This window comes from Crocodylus porosus, unplaced genomic scaffold (genome assembly GCF_001723895.1).
Source record: "Crocodylus porosus isolate Cpor-Errol unplaced genomic scaffold, CroPor_comp1, whole genome shotgun sequence".
In the NCBI taxonomy this organism is placed as follows: domain Eukaryota; kingdom Metazoa; phylum Chordata; order Crocodylia; family Crocodylidae; genus Crocodylus; species Crocodylus porosus.
Window position 1 is genome coordinate 162,757,089 of NW_017728906.1, and position 20,765 is coordinate 162,777,853.

Below are 20,765 nucleotides of genomic sequence, written 5' to 3' on the forward strand. Positions count from 1 at the left end.
TGTCTGTCCACAGTCCAATCCAAGACAATGTTTGTCTAGCAAATTCATAATATAAATGCATCCTTTACAGGATATACATTTTGCTTCAGCGTACACTGATCTAAGGAAAGAATCACAGAACCATAGGGCTGGAAGGGACCCTGAAGGATCAGTGAGTCCAGCTCCCAAAAAGAAAAAAAATCAGAGGACAAAAATGTGCTATGGACCTGAGGAAAATATTAACTTACTCCTGTTATATGTTTCAATACAATGTATTCTTTTCTTTAAGCAAATACAATAGGGGTGTGCGAAGCGGGCCCTATTTAATTTGGATTTGGATTCGGCCTGAATCAGGGACAGTGATTTGAGTCGTTGATTCAGATCATTATCCCTGATTTGATTCAGCCAAATCCGAATCTGAAGATTCGATGCTGATTCAAAGAATCAGTGATTTGGACATAGATGCAGCTTTAAATGCTTTTTCTACATACCTCTAGGTAGCAGGCAGCTCGTGAACACTACGATGCTAGGGTGCATGGAGTGTCCCACAGAAGCATGGGGGGCTCCCCAGCGTGCTCGACAGCAGACCCGGAAGTGGACCAGAAGCACTTCTGGTCCAATTCCAGGGGTGCCAGGGAGCACACTGGGGGCCCTCCTGCATCCCCCTGCCTCAGTGACTGGTGCCTCCTGGGTCTGGGGGGGCACCCAGGGTCCCCCTGAAGCTGATTGCTGAGCTAGGGGAGCGCGGGGGGCCCCAGCACACTTCCCGGGAGACCCATAAGTGTACTGCAAGTACTTCCAGTTCACTTCCAGGTTTGCCACCTGTGCTCCTCTGGGATGCTTCATGTGCCCCAGCATTAGAGTGATAATGTACTGCACTTGTACCTCAAGGTATGTAGAAAAAACTTTTAAAGCTGTGTTTGTCTGAATCTCCGAATCTTTCTGAATCAATTCAGTGGGTTCCAATTCGATTCAGAGAGATTAAAGGGTCCTCTGATTGGATTTGGATTTGGAGATTCAGCCACCAAATCGGGCCAAATCTCCACCAAATTGAATCAGGGACTGAAGCTTCGCACAGCCATAAAATACAAGATTGTATCAGCTTTTGGAGAAATATGGTAAAAGAATACAAGATGAGCTACTATCAGATGGAAATAATGTAATTTAACATTAGTTTGAAAGTGTTTATTTGCAACATGCAAATGTATTTGAATCCACAGACAAAAATCATAATAAATATTACTTTAAACAGATTATAAAACAAAAATTATTTTAAAACTTGTAACATGGAAAAAAGGTGAAATATATTATAATGAAATTATTATTTTCATAGAACAGAGGGCACTGTTGCACAAGAAAGCTCTTATAACAGCCATTTAAGGGAAAGAAACTGGCAGTTAGAGGAAAGTTTCCATAAACCAATACCAGAAATATCCCACTGACTGGTATATTAAACTAAAGTGTGGTATTTAGCCATTATGGGGAAAAATATTCAGTACCTGACTTGGAATCTTTAAACACAGACACAAGATGACGTAGAAAATTAGTAAGCTGCTCAGTGCTTTTTGTATTCTGGTTCTTGGGTGTTATATCTTCATGGCACCAAAGTGGACCAAATGCCCTAAAGAGAAATGTAACAAAGTGCACAGGTATTCCTTTGAAGCATTTGAAATAAATACAACTAATTTTAAAAAACTATTCAGTACATGTTATTAGAAACTTGTAGTGCTTTTCCTGGAAAACTGATCAAACAATTCCATGAGAACTAAAAGTAAATAAATACTTTTAATCCAACTTTATAAAACTCTCCATTTCAAAAGGTAGTATTGGCCTGACATTTCAAGGCTTCTGGTTTTCAACAGCTATTTGCAAAACCTATTGAAGATTTTTTTTTGAAGGGGTGGCCTTTTTCTATAAGTTTTAAAGCACTGGGTAGATTTCAGCACTTAACAAAAAATTAAAGCCATACGATACTAGGGAAGCTTGAAAAAGAATTCTCAGTTGCTATCATAAATTCCTAGTATTGGCAGGAACTCTAAGGTAGATGGTGCGCCAGTAGTTTCTAGTGTTTTTACCACTGTTTCAAAGTAACCTGAAGAAAAGAAGTGAAAAATGGGTCAGTCACAGAGGCCTAGGCTACATTAAGGCTCTCACTGGTGCTGAAATCAGCAGGCTTTTCTTGGTAAATTCCTCAGTATAGAGGAGGCTCTGCAGTGTTGACCTTGATTGCTAAACCTATGAATATAGTTCTGCTCAGCAGCTTGGCATGAAATGCCCTAGTTGTGAAACAGCTAGATGTAGACATGGAGACTGAAGGATCAAATTTAGCATCTTTTTTTTAGATTGTAAATTCCCTGAGGAAGCACAAAGCAGTCCTCCTAGGGCACTACTGTAAAACAAATTCAAAATATGAAACTAAGGTTGTCAGTTGAAAAACACATTTATTATTGAGTACATCATTTAAATTTAATCAAACCTTTTTGGTGAGGTTTAATTTATTCCCATTCGTGAAGTCTTAGCCATATTACATGAGGTAATTAGGGAGGGTATTTACCATGATAGGCTATATGATATTATGTATAATCACAAAAAAACTGAAATCTGTAGTAAAATCTAATGCTTGCTAAAAAACTAGATATGAACCACTTGTAGTAATTTTAGTATAAACCTAGGATTTCATGCTTGTGTCCTGATTCACGCAACATTCCGTCCAAGTCCACAGCAGTTTTGTATAAATCAGGACTTCAGGCTTCTGTCTGGCCTATGCAGACATAATATAATATTTTCTCACATATAACATGACCCAAAATAAAAAAGTCTTGTTTTAAGAAGGCAGAAAGTAGAAAAAAGATTTTTCCAGAGTTGTGGCCAACTGTGTGACACAGAAGCTCTTCTGCGAACACACAGTGAGGCATCCAGAACTTCCTGGTGTGGCAAACTATCTCCTGCTTTTTTTATAGCTGGATAGTAATTTTTACTGTGAAATAATTACTGAGCACATGTGGCTGTTATAAATTTATTGCATGATTAACTAGTTAATTTTGTGATAATTACTTTGCACTGGTGACTGGTCTTACTTTTCACATATGGCCGGTTTAAATTTATTGCATGATTAACCAATTACCTGTATAATATATGTAACATGTAGCAGGGGCCTATGTCACACAAGATTAGGCCCCAGACCCTTGCAAAAGGGCAGCAGTAAGACTGTTAGTTCTTTACTGTAAGTAGGTATTTATATTAATTCCTGTAAAAAGTGTTGTTTCCATATCACAAGCCTCAGCAAGATACTACCAGCAGCTCACTTGCTGCTTCAGGCACAATCTACGCTGTTCAGCCAATAGCTATGGTCATGAGAAAATTAACACGAGACTCTGCTCCTTCAGCTTGCTGAGCAGACACAAATGGCTGCTGAATGGCATTCACAGGGTCTGCTGGAGTACTCCTTTTCCAGTGAAGAAAACAACTTTTCCAGTTAAAACATGCATCCCAATTTTGGGGGGCTAATTTTGGGGGAGAAAGGGGTGTATTGTATGTGATAAAATATAGTAGCCATTTGGCTTATGGGAAGGATGTACTTACTATCAAAACAGTTATGTTGATATAACCCACCATGACTGCAGTTACACTAGCATAGTTTATTCTCCTTTCTATACTGGAATAAGCTATATTGGTATAACCTGTGTTCACTGGAGGGGGGAGAGGAGGGTTGGTTGTACTGCTATAGTTAATGTGTAAATTCTTCATAAACAGGGTTCATCTGGGCCTGAATTCTGGCCCAGGAGCATAGTTAGGTTTTCCTACCCCCAATCCCAGCTGTTATTGAGAGTCTGTAATTTTGTAATTAAATCCATGACATACAGCATGTAGGCAACTGGAAGGTTACAAAGTTCAGCAAAGAGCCTTTGACTCTGTCCTGAACTATTCCCTGTGCAGCTCTAGTCATGTAGGAGCTGCAGAGTGTGAACAATGAAGGTTTCAAAAGATGTTGTCAAGGTTGTCCTTTGGGTTTTGCTTCCAGCTCCAGCCCCTTGGGCATTAATAAGGAATGCATGGAGTACAGTGGGGTATGGAAGTGAGTGGCTGGGCATCATTCTCTTCAGCATCAATTTCTTGAGGCTCCAGGAGGGATCCCACTGGAGGAAGAGTGCCCGCCCCCCTCCTGCCCATTAGCTGATTGGCTGAACGGCAGTCCATTCTCCTGCAGTGAGAACCTGTTCTGGGAGAGTTCTAGCCACTGGAAAATACCCATCCTCCCACCAAGCTGACTGGTAGGATAGGGACATTTTTCAAAGTAGAGTCCCTACAGGGTTCTCAGACACCTTACGTCTAGGTGGGTTATCAGCAGGGACCCTGGTTTTCCCTGATTAAAAAACTGCAAATTCTGTTACCCCCCCCCAAATCCATGATTAAAATAAAAGGCCCCCCCCACAGCCCTGCTGGTGCCCCTAACTCCCCCCTATACACTCCCCCTGGTCCTGCTGGTGCCCCTCACTCTTCCCCTCACAGCCCCCTGGTCCTGCTGGTGCCTCTCACTCCCCTCCCCACAGCCCCCTAGCCCTGCCAGTGCTCCTTGCCCCCCCACAGCCCACTGCCACCCCCCGCTGTCAGGGCTATGGGGTCCTGGCCCTGGGTCCACAGCCCCCTGCCTCTGGCAGGAGGCTGCGGCTGCTGCAGCAGAGTGAAGCCCGGTTCTCCTTTGCTGCCTCCCTGCTGTGGGCCTGGTTTGGGGAGGCCAGCTCCCCACTGCTGCATGCACTGCCAAGAGGGCAGGGGGACCTGTGCCCCGCAGATCTGTGTGTGGAGTGGGCACAGGCTGTGGGCTCAGGCTCCCACCCTGATGCCTTACCCCGGTGCCTCCACAACCCAGCAGGCATGACCTGGCATGGCAGGGAACAGTGGGGCTGCATGGAAAAGCTGCCTGCCACTGAGAGCTCCACACTACAGTGGTGACATCTCTGGTGACTAGATTATGATATGCTGAGGCCCTAAACTATGGGTTCCCAGCCTTTCTATGCCACAGCCTGGCAAACTGTGGACTGGTAGTGGCTGTGGTCCAGCAAACTGCAGACCAACACGTGGAGCCCTACAGTCAGAATTTCCAGCCAAAACACAAGTAAAGATATGGTTACCCCCACCCGGGTAGGGGGAGGAGGGTGAGCCAAAACCCCAACTGCAGCTGCCATGGGCCCTGTGGGAGGAGTCACGGTCTCTCTGCTTGGCTCCGCGGGGCTGCAGTTTGCTGGTCTGTGGTCACTTCTGGTCTGACAGCTGACCCTTCACAGCCTGGGGGTTGGTTTAGAGGCCCCTCATAATGTGAGGCGCTAAGCTGAAGCTTACTTAGCTTATGCCTAAATCCAGCACTGCCTACCCCCACCCCTGCCCTATGCACAGATCTGGGGGGCACAAGTCCCCCCTGTCCCTCAGGATTGTGCGCAGTGCTGGGGAGTCAGCCCCGCCCTCCAGACAAGCTGCCCACGGCCCCGTTCTGCTCCCTGTCAGGGCCCTGCAGCCACACATTGCAGCCCCAGGCCCCAAGCTCCATGCACTGCCCAGCTGGGCAGCAGCCCCAGTCCCAGCCTCAGCCCTGTCCAACTCCCACACTCCCTAACTACGGGGGCTCAATACCCCTCCCACCTACTTTTTTGTGGGAACTGCTCTCCAGGTTGGCTGGGCCATGTGCATGTATGTACACATAGTGCCTCCTGCCTGCCTGCCCTCCTCCCACTCCCTCTGAGCTCCCTGCAGGCTGGAACAGCATTCCCTCTGAGCTGCATGGTATGCACAGCTGTGCAAGTGCACTCATGCCATGCTGCCAGGTGTGCCTGCACAGCCGTGCATGCTACACTGCTTAGAGGGAATTCTGGGATGGAACTGTGCCAGCCCACAGGGAGCTCATTGCAAAACTGCAAAATCCACAGGCTTCTCCAGTAAAATGAGAAATCTATGTTTGCCTCCAGTAAAAGGTAAAATCCGCGGTTTACTCTTATTTCCTGTGGGAAATGGAAAACCCAGACCTCTGGTTATCAGGGAGCCAGTGCTCCCTTAAAGGGAGAGAGAAGGAGGGAGTGCAAAGGACTGTGGGATATAGGGTATCCTCAACAGCTGAGAAATGTACAACCATTTAAGTTGGAAAAGGGAGATCTTCCTCTTGGGAACTGATCTAACTTTCTTGTGGAAAAGCAAATTTTCTCCTGCAAGAAAGCTATTGAACACTGTGGGCACAGACAGAAGTGATAATTTTTGAGTGATCTGGCCCCTGAAAGTGCTCTACAGTCATGACTTAACATATGTGCATGGCTGCAGACTGCTTTTCAAATGGTCAGTCACGCAAAAAATTAACCCTGGTTTAATCAAGTATTACATTAAGGCACTCAAAAGCAGAGCATCTTAGGGAACTTGTGTTCCCTCCAGGATTAATTTTTCATATAGGCACTGGGCTGGTCTCCAGCCCTGACCCCTGGGCTGTCAGGAGGAAAGAGAGGGAGCTGCTGACTGCTGAATGGCCAGAACTGGTGGGAGGGGGTGAGGAATGGGGACCTTGTGGCTAGGGTACTGCGGGGAGCTGAGTCAGGCCCCGGAAGCAAGGAGGAATGGAGCCCCCTCACCTCAGGGGCCTGACTCAGCTTCCCCCAATAACTCAGCTGGGGTGGCCATGGTGGGGCCATGAGTGAGGGGGCCCCCATTCCTCCCCTGCTCCAACTCTGGACATTCCTGGGAGGCTGCTGCAGCATCCCTATTGGCTGCTGTGGGCCAGTGCAGGCTGGTTGCAGCCCTCTACCCCCGACCCAACAGGAGAACATCTGTTGGGTAGAGGGAGAGGGGTATGCTTTAAATCATGGCACTTTATGTAAAGCACCATGAGTTAGGCAGGGCCCTAACATCTGTCTGTGTCCTGTATGCTTTCTTTTGTGCAAGGAGAAAGGCTTTTCTGGCACGAATGTAATGCCTGTTCATGGCTACAGTCTGTGCCGGAACTGTGGTTTTTATACCCTTTTTTTCTTGCTTGTGTCCTGATTTCCCAAAATTAAAAATGTTGTTGCTGGTATTATTAACACCTAGGCTGGTAGAAGGGACTACAGGTTGAAAGAGAAGAACCTGCCCAAGAGCAAGAAGACACCCTCTGTACTTGATTGGGATTAAATGCAACTAGCAAAAAATACCAGCAAGTAATACACGTAAATAAAACCCTGGATACTTTGTAATAATGTGACCTTTTCCATTGTGTTTTTCTGAAATGCCTTTTAAGTGATTAGAAAGACCTGAAAACTATTTACTCTAAAAATAAAAAATAGAAACATGAGAGAGAGAGAGAGAGAGAGAGAAAGAGAGAGAGCAAACCAAATACAAGTGCCCCCCAAAACAGTAATAACAGTAAAAATTAATAAAGCTAAATGCAAATGAGATCTAGACCTAACAAAATTCCATGTATAAAGTTGACTTTTGCTGGTTCATCTTTATTAATCATCTAGATTTTTCAAGCCACTTAATCCAACCCCTTTTTGCTCTGGCAGTTAAGTAGTATACTTCTGGAAAGTTAAAGTGTAGCCCCACCTGTGGCTGCTCTTTGGAGGGTAGACCTTAGATTCCAACACTTTCAAAATCTATATACTTTAAGGCTGCTTTCCTCCACAACAGCAGTATAAAGCAAATTTAGTAAGAGTGAGATTCACGCCCTAACTCTTTTCAATACCAGGACAGGACAAGGACCTGCCAGTCTTATTCAACAAATAAAATTAGGCTCACTATTGCCCCTCACAACACTCTGTGAAACTGCTGTCACTTTTATAGCTAGAAAACTGTCCTCTTCCATTAATTGTGCTTGGAGTGTAATACTATTAATCATTTACCTCTTTAATCCTGGCAGCTGGCATTTTCTTATAGGAGTACTGACACTGTAATGCTTTTAACAACCTTTTTTCTGATGCAAATATCAAAAACACAGAAACTGGAGTCTGTTACTAAAGGAAATTACTAAATGTAATTACTAAAAGAAAATGAAAACTCAATCATTTTCATCTGTGTCTTTTACAAAATCATTTTACAAAACACTGGAAGCAATATAATCAAGGGAAAGTTCTCCTTATCTTGATTACCTGGTTGTCAGAAACTCAATTAACTTGTTTGCCTTTTCATCTGTTTCAACAGCTGTGTCCATGTCCTCAATCTCTTGGGTGATCTGTGGAAGATTTCCACTGCTGCCCCCCAGACTGATACTGGAGGAGGTGGAGCTGGAGCTTAAACCAGAGTCTGGCACTGGAGATGACTGGTATTCCCGCAGAAAGTCAAAGCCACCTGGCAACAGCACAGGAGAAGATAAAGATGGAATGCACTATTTAGGTCAGCATTTCAGACAGTAATGAAGGAAAACAGTTCTTTTAAAACAGTATGCTGCTCGAAACTTTCTCTGGGAAGAAGAAAAAATATGTTAAATGTGACTATCTCCAAAGAGTGAAAATTAATGATCTTATATTTTCTATCTTGCAGGATGAAACACAAAAAGGGCTCTTTAAAAAAGTCCAAGATAATTTTCCTGTGCCACACTGACTTTTTCTTAATATTGCTTCATTTAGAAGGAGGGCTTTCTGTAAACTGCATTATATTTAAGAGGTGTATATCAGCTGAACCCTTGTAAGCTTATTTGATTTACCCTGATGGTCTGATGTGGACTAAGTTTAGTAAGGAATGCACTATCGGTCATATTATCATCACTTCCCAGATGAGGCACAGAATGACTTAAAACACAGTCCAGCAAAGCACTGTATGTTTAACTTTAAATGTATGTGAATCATCCAACTGATATTTTCAATCATTAAATTTACGTAGGAGACTAAGGGCGCAGGTATATCACAGAATCATAAAAAATTTAGGGTTGGAAGGGACCTGAGGAGGTCATCTACTCCAACCTCCTGCTCAAAGCAGGACCAGCCTCGACTAGATCATCTGAGCCAAAACTTTGTCTAGCTAGGTCTTAAAAAACTCTAAAAATAGAGATTCCATAACCTCTCTAGGTAAGCTGTTCCAGTGCTTTACTACCCTCCTAATGACATTTTTTTTCCTAATATATAACCTAAACTTCCCTTGCTGCAACTTGAGACCGTTGCTCCTTGTTCTGCCATCACTGAGAACAGTTTAGCTCCATCCTCTTTTGTATCCCCTTTAGGTAGTTGAAGACTGCTATTAAATCCTCCTTCAGCCTGCTCTTCTCTAAACTAAGTAAGCCCAGTTCCCTCAGCCTCTTCTCAGAAGTTATGTGTCCCAGCCCCCCCACCATTTTTGTTGCCCTCTGCTAGACTCCAACTTGTCACATCCTTTCTGTAGTGGGGGCCCAAAACTGAACACAGTTCTCCAGATGTGGCCTCACCAGTGCTGAATAGAGGGCAATAATCAATCCCTTGATCTGCTGGCAACAATCCTACCAATACAGCTCAGTATGCTGGTAGTCTTGTTTGCAACAGGGACACACTGCTGGCTCATAGTTTCATAGTTTCTAGGGTTGGAAGGGGCCTGAGCAGATCATCTAGTCCGACCCCCTGCCATGGCAGGAAAGAATACTGGGGTCAAATGACCCCAGCAAGTTGTACATCTAACCTCCTCTTAAACACCCCCAGGGTAGGAGCCTGCACCACTTCTCTTGGAAGCTGGTTCCAGACCCTAGCCGCCCTGACTGTGAAGTAGCGCCTCCTGATATCTAACCTAAACCTACCCTCTGCCAGCTTGTGACCATTATTCCTGGTCACTCCTGGCGGTGCTCGGGGAAACAGTGACTTCCCCAATGCCTGCTGATCCCCCCTGACTAGTTTATAACAGGCCACAAGATTCCCCCTCAGCCTTCTCTTTTGGAGGCTGAACAGGTTCAGATCCCGCAGCCTGTCCTCATAGCGCCTGCCCTGCTGTCCCCTGATCATACGAGTATTATTTGGATTATTGTCCACTGTAACACTCAGGTCCTTTTCTGCCAGTCAGCTCCCAGTTTGTATTGGTGCATGGGATTGTTCTGTCCTAAGGTAGGGCTTTGCACTTGTCCTTGTTGAACCTCATAACATTTCTTTTGGCCCAATCCTCCCAATTTTTCCAGATCTCTCTGAATCCTAGCACTATCCTCCAGCTACTCTCCCCAGCTTGGTGTCATCTCCAAACTTGCTGAGGGTGCACTCTATCCCATCTTCCAGGTTGTTGATGAAGACATCGAACAAAATCGGACCCTGGACTGACCTCTCAGGCACTCCACTTGATACCAGCTGCCAACTAGACATCAAGCCCTCTGAGCCTGATGCTCCAGCCAGTTTTCTATCCACCTTACAATTCATTCATCCAGCCAATACTTCTTAGCTTGCCTATGAGAATGTTGTGGGAAACTGTATCAAAAATCTTGTATCAAGGTACACCATATCCATTGGTCTCCCCGCATGCACAGAACCAGTTATCTCATCATAGAAGGCAATTGGGTTGGTCAGGCATGACTTGCCTTTGATGAATCTATGCTGACTGTTCTTAATCACCTTCTCCTCCAAATGCTTAGAAATGGATTCCTGAGGATCTGCTCCATGATTTTTCCAGAGATTGAGATGAGACTGGTCTGTAGTTCCATGGATCCTCCTTTTTCTCTTTTTTAAAATATGGGCACTATCAATCATCTGGAATCCTTTTTCAATCATCAGACTTCTCCTGATCACCATGAGTTTTCAAAGACCATGCCAGTGGCTCTGCAATCACATCAGCCAACTCCCTCAGCACCCTTGGGTGCATCCCATATGGCCCCATGGACTTGTATAAATTCAGCTTTTCTAAATAGTCCCTAACCAGATCTTTTGACACTGTTGGCTGCTCACCTCCTCCCCAAACTGTGCTGCCAGGTGCAGTAGTCTGGGAGGTTACCTTGCCTGTGAACACTGAGGTGAAAAAGGCATTAAGCACTTAAGCCTTTTCTGCATCCTCTGCCCATTCAATAAGGCACTCAACCTTTCCATGATCCTCCTCTTGCTACTGACATACTTCTAAATACCCTTTTTGTTACCCTTCACATCCCTTGCTGGCTGCAACTCCAATTACACTTTGGCTTTCCTGACTTGATACTCCTCCCTAGTTGTTTGTCAAAGTTTCCACTTCTTATAAGCTTCCTTTTTGTGATTTAGTTTCCTGAAGAGTTCCCTGCAAAGCCAAGCTGGTCTTCTGCCATTCTTGCTAGTCTGCCTGCACAGTGGGATGGTTTGTTCCTGCAGTCTTAGTAAGGATTCTTTAAAGTACAGCCAGGTCTCTTGGACTCCTTTCCCCCTCAGAATGACTTCCCAGGGAATCCTGGTCATGAGTTCCCTGAGTGAGCGGAAGTCTGCTTTTCTGAAGTCCACGGTCCTTACTCTGCTGCTCTCCTTTCTTCTTTTCCTCAGGATCCTGAACTCAATCATCTCATGGTCACTGTTGCCCAAGTTGCCATCCACTACAACATTCCCCACCAATTCACCCATTTGTGAGCAGCAGGTCATAGTTCTTTAGTTGGCCATTCCAACATTTGCCCTAAGTTGTCCCCAACACTTTCCAAAAACTTCCTGGATTGCCTGCACACTGCTGTATTGCTCTCCCAGCAGATGCCAGGGTTACTGAAGTCCCTCATGAGAACCAGGGCCTATGATCAGGAAACCTCCTCTAGCTGTTGGAAAGCCTCATCCACCACTTCCTCCTGGTCTGGTGGTCTATAGCAGACCCCTACCATAACATCACACTTGTTGTTGTCTCCTTTGACTCTAACCCAGAGACTTTCAACAGGTCTATTCCATACTAGAGCTCTGAGCAATCATATGGCTCTTCTATATAAGTGCAACTCCTCCTCCTTTTCTCCCCTGTCTGTCCTTCCTGAAGAGTTTGTATCCATCCATGACAGTGCTCCAGTCATGTGAGCTATCCTACCAAATCTCTGTTTTTCCAATTACATCATAGTGCCATGACTGTGCAAGGACTTCCAATTCTTCCTGCTTGTTTCCCAGGCTCTGTGCATTTGTGTACAGGCACCTAAGGTAACTAGTTGATTGCCCTGATTTCTCAGGAAGTGTGAGAGCACTTCCCCTATTGCCTCCTCCTGTTTGCTCTTCCTCCAGGTCACCCACTTCCCACATACCTCAGAGCTTTGGTCTCCATCCCCCAGCGAACCTAGTTTAAAGCCCTCCTCACTAGGTTACCAAGCCTGTAACCCAAGAAAGGGAAACTCTTCCCTTTCTTCATCAGGTGGATCCCATCTCTTCCCAGCAATTCTTCTCCTTGGAAGAATATCCCATGGTCGAAGAAGCCAAGGCCCTATTGGCAACACCACCTGTGCAACCAGTTATTGATCTGCAGGATGCACCCGGGCCCTTTTCCTTGACCAGAAGTATCGAAGAGAACATGACCTGAGTTCCAGTTCTCTTTATCCTTGTACCCAGAGCCCTGTAGTCACTTTTGATCAGCTCAGAGTCTCGCCTGGCAGTATCATTGGTGCCCACATGGATGAGCAGCATAGGGTAATGGTCAGAGGGTTGGATGAGTCTCAGTAACCCCTAACTATGACATCTTGGATCTGGGCTCCACGCAAGCAGCAGACTTCCTGAGATAACAGGCCAGGTCAGCAGATGGTTCCCTCCATCCCCTACCGAAGGGAGTCTCCAAACACTACCTGTTGCTTCTTCTGGGTGGGGGTTGTCATAATCCTTCTCACCTTGGTGAGGCCTGGCCTGTCCTCCTGAACCAATGGAACATTCTCCTCCCTCTCTGTTGCTAGTGCTCCATATCCATTCTCCAGACAAACTGATGCAGGTAGAGAGGAAGATTCCTGCTTGCTGCCAGAGGTAACAAGCTTCCAGGTTCCACCCTCCTGGGAGTCCACATCTTCTCTCTTCTCTAGCGCTGCCTCTGGCAGTTTTTCCTCCACAGTCCCAGAGATCTCCTTTGGCATCAGATCAATGAACTCCTCATGGTGGAGGATGCTTCAGAGCCTCACCATCTCTTCCTGAAGTTCTCTTGCCTGTTTCCTGAGAGATACCACAAAGAGGCACCACTCACACTGCAGGCACTCCCTGACCTGGCCATCATGGGAAGGAACCTGCAAGCCGCAGTCCCCAGAGTACCAAACCTAGACCTGGGTGGAAGCTTCAATTGGTGAGTGGTCCTGCCTGGACAGAAACCTCACAGGTGCAAACAGGCAGTGGCAGTGGCTCTGGCACTACAACATCCTCCAACCATTTCCCTGGGTCTCTTAATCTGCCATTTCTCTCTTACTGCCCTTTCAAACACACCTTCCCTAGTGAACACACCTGGAAACTGGCCTGTTTACTGCTCATTGGCCCCACAGGGTTCCTTTTTTCTTGCTTCTTCACATCAAGCTGATAAGTGTGAAGTTAGGCATTTCCCTCAAAAGGGGCAGGGAGGTGGAGGGCAGCAAACTGACCTGCAAACTGTTTACCCTGTTTGTAGCTCCTGGTTGCTGGTTCCTTGGTTGCTGTCATATAAGTTGCTGGGAGGTAAAAGAGGACAGGCATTTACAGCATGTCAGTTGCTCTGTGATAACTATCCCTGTTTATGTTCTCACTCCATGGTGAATGAAAGCTGATCCTCTCTCATTGAGCTGTAAACTACAACAGGTTAGCAGAGACCTGAGGATGGGTACTGTGGTACCAGAAAGCTTGGCTATGTCCCTCCCATTTATATAGTTGGTCCAATAAAGGTATTATTCACAAGAATCCTTGCCTTTCACATTTTTCCTGGATCATCGTGGCTACAACATCATCCTAATGCTACCATAGGTTAGCTCTCATTTTACTACAGGGCAAGAGTGTGTAGTTGTGATCAATCCTAATCAATCAATTGTAGTCACAAAACAGGCCTCATTATGGGTGTATGAAGGGTAGGAAAAACCATAGGAGTGGCTTTGCCATGTCATTTCTGGGTTTGGCTCATGTGAATGGAGCCATGCTTTGCAACTGTGCACTCAAGAGTGCTCTCAAAGCAGAGACACTCTTACATTATTTTCTCCACATTCTTTCATTTTTTCTATCATTTATGTTAGCAAAAAAACCCCAAAACTATAGTGATTAGTGATGGTTAAACTTAATATATTTTTCAGGTAAGCATACAAATTATGGGAAAAAATATCCAAACTTGTCCAAGACACTTTCATAGCTTTTTGTCCTTTTTCTCTCTTTACTTTGCTTCCTTCACGGAAATTAAAGCAAGAGATCTATTAGGTAATTCCGTCCATATCCATTGCAAAAACTGCTTCCCAAAACACATTGTCTAGTCGTATGTCCAGTTTTACATTTTAAATTAATTTTAAATACCCCAAACAAAGAATTTATTACCATTTGACAGAGAGTGTTTTCTGATATTCAGCTCTGACTTTTCCTTACTTAATTTCATCTCTACAACCCTACATAATGGTCACACTAACATAGTTTTTAACTTTCAAATGTTTGTAGGCTTACCTCCCAGCTTTTTTCTTGCATGGCTATGTTCTAAATAAAATTTATTATTTCCTCTTCTCACCCACTCTGTTTGTGTGTATATATGTGTATCTCTGTGTGTGGTTGGTAGGATTACAAAACAATTAATTATCTGGTCATTTTATTCTTTATAAACTTGCACTTCTTATTGCTCTTGATTCTGATACCATCCTCTCTCTTAATAGTCATACTATTTTTTTACTAATGCTACAATTGGCATGTATAAGATAGCACCTGCCAGGATTATTCCTCTTTGCTTCTCACTTCTTGCTTCTGTTCCAAACAAAAGCTTATCTTTTTCTTTGATCTTAATTAATTCTATCTCCACAACTGTAAATTGACTCCACAACTCTCTTAACTCCCAGCTTCCCCCTTGAGTGTAGTGACATTCCATAAGTCTTAAATCTAGCCAGTAGGCCTGTGCGAAGCTTTGGTCCGTGATTTGATTCGATGGAGATTTGGCCCGATTTTGTAGCTGAATCTCCAAATCCAAATCGAATCAGAGGACCCTTTAATCTCTCCAAATCGAATCAGAACCTTCCAAATCAATTTGGAGAGATTTGGAAAGATTTGGAGATGGACACAGCTTTAAAGTTTTTTCTACATACCTTGAGGTACCAGTGCAGCTCGTGATCACTGTGATGCATGTGTTCAGCAGTAAACCTGGAATTCTGGTCCACTTCCAGGTCTGCTGGTGAGTGCGCTGGGGCCCCCCAGCAACCCCCCAGTTTGGCAATTGGCTACAGGGGGACCCTGGGTGCCCCGCCCCAGGCCCAGGAGGCACCAGTCACTAAGCCAGGGGGAAGCGGGGGGGGGGGCCCTCTGCGGACTCTCTGGCAGACCTGGAAGTGGACCAGAAGTGCTTCTGGTCTACTTCTGGGTCTGCTGCCGAGCATGCTGGGGAGCCCTCCATGCTCCTGTGGGACACTCCATGTGCCCCAACATCGCAGTGTTCACGAGCTGCCTGCTACCTAAAGGTATATAGAAAAACCATTTAAAGACATGTGTCTATGTCTGAATTGCTGATTCTCTGAATCAGCATTGAATCTTTAGATTTGGATTTGGCTAAACTGAATCAGGGACAGTGATCCAAATCAACAAATCGAATCACTGTCCCTAATTTGGGCTGAATCTAAATCCAAATTGAATAGGGCTGGCTTCGCACACCCCTACTAGCCAGGTACTTTTATCAAACTTTGCCCAACCAAAACCTTTTAAAGCCCTGCAACTTGCAAAAAGTTAATAGTAAGAAATCAGCTTAGCAGGGATTCATAGTAGACAAGCTAAAATTAGAAATGAGCTTTGGAAAACTAAGCAAATGTCCACCACTTTCAGAAAGTGGGTGTTGAGAGGAGTACATGATATTGGAACTTAACTGAATTCAGATCAGGTTTCAGTTGAATCTCAAAGGTAGGTAGCACGTTCCTAACTACATAAATACCCTTCTCTTGTACTGAAACTGTATATTAGATCCTTCAAGTTTGTCTGATTTATACCCCTTCCCTCATATCTAACAGAATTTGTTCTCTCAGCGGGCGCATCTACACACGAAATTAATGCCACACAATATATTCCAGCACATATCGTGCCAAAGTTTATGGTTCCCAGGCACCATGTTTACAAGTGTGCTTGGAACTGCAGCACACTGAGCTGGGTTGAAGCAGCTCCAGCTGGCAGGGAGCCCTAGGACTACTCTGACCTGGCTCAGTGTGCTGAAGAGGGGTTGGCTGGGGCACTAGGGTACTCCAGTGCAGGGCTAGCTGACAGCCAGCCTCCGCACTGAAGCAGCCTCGTACCCCAGCCAGCCCCATCAGCATCTACACATTCATTGCTGCTTGCTATAGAACACCGCTGTAGGATAGTACTTGTGTTTACAAGTACTAACCTATGGCATAGTTAATTAGTTTACTGCAGCTTAATAGGGCTGCATGTGTAGACACTGAGTACTTTACTGCAAAGCTAATTAGGCAGTTCCACAGTAAACATCTTGTGTAAATGCACCTAGTGTGTTGGAAAGTTACAGGGAAATGGAATGGCTAGCTTCATTTCTACAACTATACTATATATTTTGCCTTCTAGCAGTGCTCATGGACTCGAAGACTCAAGGTACCCCTCCATAACCTTTGTAAACTGAGTGGCACCTGATTTCAAAAACTTTGCAGAGTGGTTGGAAATTGGGGATGGGGGATCATTCAGTCAGGGATAAGCCAGGGCCTGAATTTATCTAATTAGATTGCTTGTTTATCTCCTTATACCTCAGGGCAACCCCCAAAGGGTCTGGCAGCACACGAGAATACCCTGGCATCCTGGTTGAGAATCACAGTCTTATAGAAACACATTTTTCTCTATATAACAAAAATGTATCTTTTAATAATTTAGGATGCTTTTCCAGAGTAGTTTGAAGGAGTTACTGTCAATGACACCTGTACAATTTTACCACTTTGATAAGCTGGCCTATAACTATATTTACTTAAATAAAAAATGAGGTTTGCCCCCCATCACCATAGGGAAAAAAGCTGCTTGTCTTACATTTACATACAAGGTAATCTGAAAAAATACACTGTCTATCATTAAACTTCTTCAAAAACAGCATGTGCTCAGTAATGGAAAACAACTATGAGGCTGATTAAATGCAGCTGACACTGAGCATGATTATAAAACATATAACCCAATTTGGGCAAACAAGCTGATAGGAACTATTTTTTTTTGGCCCTAAAAAATGGGGGGAGTGTTCCCTCCACAGGGAACTGGCACCAGGCCTGGAGGTACTGCAGTACTAGGCTGGCACCGCAAGGGCCAGAGCCAGCACTGATACCCACCCCTTGGAGCCAGTAATGCTCAATCTTAGCCAAAAGACCGAGATGCGGATGGGAATCTACCACAAGACTACACTAGTGTAGCCCCTCTGACTCAGACATATGGTAAGTGCAGTGCTTTCACAAGTCATGGTGAGCCACCACACTATATACATTTTTACTTCTTCTTCACTCCCACAGCTGAGCTATGCTTTTCTTTCCCATTTCCAAGATCCCTGTTTCTTCATATGTCTGGCAAACATCACCATATGGGACCCCAAACAATTCACTTAGAATCTCTCTGTTGCTTCCACCTTCCACCCCTCAGCCTGTTGTATATGATTAGTGTGGCCCCATCCTTCCATGTGGTGGAGCTGGACCAGGTTCATGTCATGACTTGGGGGTTAATTAGTACATGGATTATTTGAGGGAGTATCTGGAGTACACACACATACTGAGCAGTGCTGAGCTCTGGGGTTTGAAGTGCTGTTGACTCTGATAGGGCCCAGCCCAATGAACTACATGTTAAATGATAAGCCTTTTGGCTTTGGACTAATATCGTATGTGGTCTGTATTACATATAAGTAGGTACAAAAGTGCTGCTTATGGAGTTTATGGAGTTCCTATGCTAAAATTTGCAGCAGTTTCAAAAAGGTAAAATGCATCAATTCTGGATGAACTATATGCAAAACACTACAGATGTATTTATTTCAAGTTTAGTGTTTTCATATTTGTTCCTCACTTCCATGTGCTCAGGGAGAGCAGGGTTTGACAGTAAGGAAGGGGAGGAAGGGTGTCCAGGGGAAAAAATTGTGGGGACAGAGGGCAAAGAGGCTACCTGATGCTTCAGATTTATTTTCCCTGCTGTGGCAGTGGGAGGGGGGCAAATTAAAGGCAAACCTCCAATAGTTAGATTGTTTATCTGGAAAATTATAACTAATTTATAAGTTTCCCATATATAGAATCTAATCCTTGGGGGGTTGTCAATAGTCAGGGTCATCTTATATTTGAATAAATACAGTACTTATTAAAAACTTTACAGTATTTCAAACAACCAAACCTTTCCATTCCATTAGTTAAACCTTTGAAATACAATGTAACGTATTATCCTATTGCGCTTTATTACCTGTATAGAGGTATTCAGGTAGATATGCTGGTTGGACTGTCAGAGTTTTGGTTTCGTTCATCTCTCTTGTCTGAAGAAGCACTGAGGCAATGGCTTGATAATTGCTGTTGCAAGACAATGCAATCAAAAGGTGGAGCAGTAGCTTTTTACTGTGTTCAAAAACTTCAGGGCGATAATGGTCAAGACCTGAAGGAAAAATTTACAGCAATCACTTCATATGAAGTAACTATAAAGAAGTTTAAATTTCAGACATAATGAAGATTGCAAGGGAGTTCATGGCAGCAGTACAGAACAAACGAGATATAGTAATTCTGGCCACAGTCCCATTGTGTTTCTTTCAATGTGAAAACTTAGTATGAGAAAGATGGCACACTGACAGAAGGAAGACCTTTTTGCATCTACTGGGCAGGTACAACTGTAGTAGTATAAGTTTCCTGACACCGTTCCCCCTCAATGTCTAAATCTTGACTTGGTAGGTCCACCTCTAGAGATGATACTTTAGTCCATTGTACGTATACTTCAATGCTTGGCCTCCTTGGTGAGACTATAAGCTTGACAATTAGTGTGAACTTTGTCAGATTTTGTGACCTGGAGAATTGGACAGACACACAAAATCATTTCCTATGGGAGCTCAATCAGCCTTCAGATGGTAACTAATTTTGGTCTCTAGTACCCTGTATAGACTTTGAACTAAGGATCTAGAAATGAAAGAATTTATTAAAGCACTACATCAGTCTATGAAACCATTCACTTATACTTCCATTGATTTTTGTACAACATGACCAACAAACATAGATGATTCAAGTTTTAATAAAATATATTGCAGTGATATTTTATTCATTTTTCATCCAAGTTTCAATTCAACATTTTCTATGGTGAAAGGACAGGTCAGTCTCCATGTGTGTTCAGTCCTCAGCTTCCATCTTTAACTTAGAAAGGTAATCTTTGGTGATGGGTTTTGTGATATAGACATCATTCTGCCAGGACCTCAACTGAGCTCATACATTCATGTTACACAGGACAACAGAGCTGTCAAATGGCAGTGACTTTCAGGGACTACTAACTTGGGCAGGCTCAACAACTGGAATTTATATCTTATTAGGATCATAGTAAAGTAAGGCTGGAAGGGACCTCACTTGGTCATGTAATTTAGCCCCCTGCTCTAAGCCAGATCATTCTTGATTAAAACATCCCAGCCAAGTGTCTCTGTCTAGCCTGCTCTTGAAAACTTCCGAAGATGAAGATTCCACAATTTCTGTAGGTAGCCTGTTGCAATACTTGACCACCCTCATAGTCAGAAAGTTCCTGCTGATCTCCAACCTCAATTTCGTCTGCTACAGCTTGAGGCCTTTGCTCCCTTATGTCCACAGAGAAAAGGCCATCTCCATCCTCTCTATTATGTGCCTTAAGGTATTTGAAGACTATTAACAAATCTCTCTTCAAACCTCCAGGCTGAGGTGAGCAGGCTGTGGGGGATCAGGGATGCAGAGGATGAAATTGATGCCTATTTCTGTTCTCTGCAGGCCTGGTCACCCACTGTACAGCCCCCACAGGAGACGCATCCAACACGGGAGTGGAAGAAGGTGTCCAAATCCAAAGCTGCTAGGCCTAGAGTGGTGGAAGCTCCCCAGGTTCACCTGGGGAACAGGTTCGAAACCCTGGCAGCTGTGATGGAGAAAGACAGAGAAATTGCCTATGGTGGGGATGACGCCACTCCCCACATGACAAAGAATGGGCAGACAGCGAACACCAGCAGGAAGAAATACCAGGTCCTCATCATTGGAGACTCCATCCTAGGAGGACTGGAAGGTCCCATCTGCTGGCCTGACCCCATGATGCGAGAGGTCTGCTTCATGCCTGGGGCTCGGGTTAGAGACGTCACAGAGAGGATCCCGGCCTACATCTGACCTGCAGACCAGTACCCCATGGTAGTCATCCATGTGGGAATGAATGACACGGCCAGGGGTAACCCTGACCGCATTATGAAGGATTTCAAGGCTCTGAGAGACAAGCTTAAGGAGATGGGGGCGCAGGTGGTATTCTCCTCTCTTCTTCCGGTGAGTAGGTGGGGACAGTGACACGAGGCCTGCATTGGCAAGGTCAACTGGCACTTATGCAGTTGGTGCTGCCAGGCAGGCCTTGGGTTCCTAGATAATGACCCATGTTTTCGGGTGGGGGACTTGCTGGGGTGGGATGGGCTTCACCTCTGTCCTAAAAGCAAGCATGTCTTCTCTTCCAGGTTGGCTGATCTCATACGGCAAGCTTTAAACTAGCCTCGTTGGGGGAGGGGGCCACAGGAAGATGAGGAGACACCACCCAAGCAAGACAGGTGACAAGTGCAAGGAGTGCCCAGGTAAGAAACAGGGGTCCAGACAGTCTCCCAAATCAGGGGGTGGCACA

At 44.7% G+C, this 20,765-nt stretch overlaps 1 protein-coding gene across 8 annotated transcripts in view; it reads right to left on the reverse strand.

Moving 5' to 3' along the window:
• The window catches only part of FRY (FRY microtubule binding protein), a 379,103-nt gene that overhangs the window by 80,843 nt on the left and 277,495 nt on the right, over nucleotides 1-20,765 (reverse strand). For all 8 annotated transcript variants that reach the window (XM_019530102.1, XM_019530097.1, XM_019530098.1 and 5 more), the window contains 3 exons: nucleotides 18,366-18,551; nucleotides 8,076-8,274; nucleotides 1,479-1,600 (listed from right to left, as the gene is read on the reverse strand). In XM_019530102.1, the coding sequence (XP_019385647.1) occupies nucleotides 1,479-1,600; nucleotides 8,076-8,274; nucleotides 18,366-18,551 (507 nt within the window). The remainder of the gene's footprint in view (nucleotides 1-1,478; nucleotides 1,601-8,075; nucleotides 8,275-18,365; nucleotides 18,552-20,765) is intronic.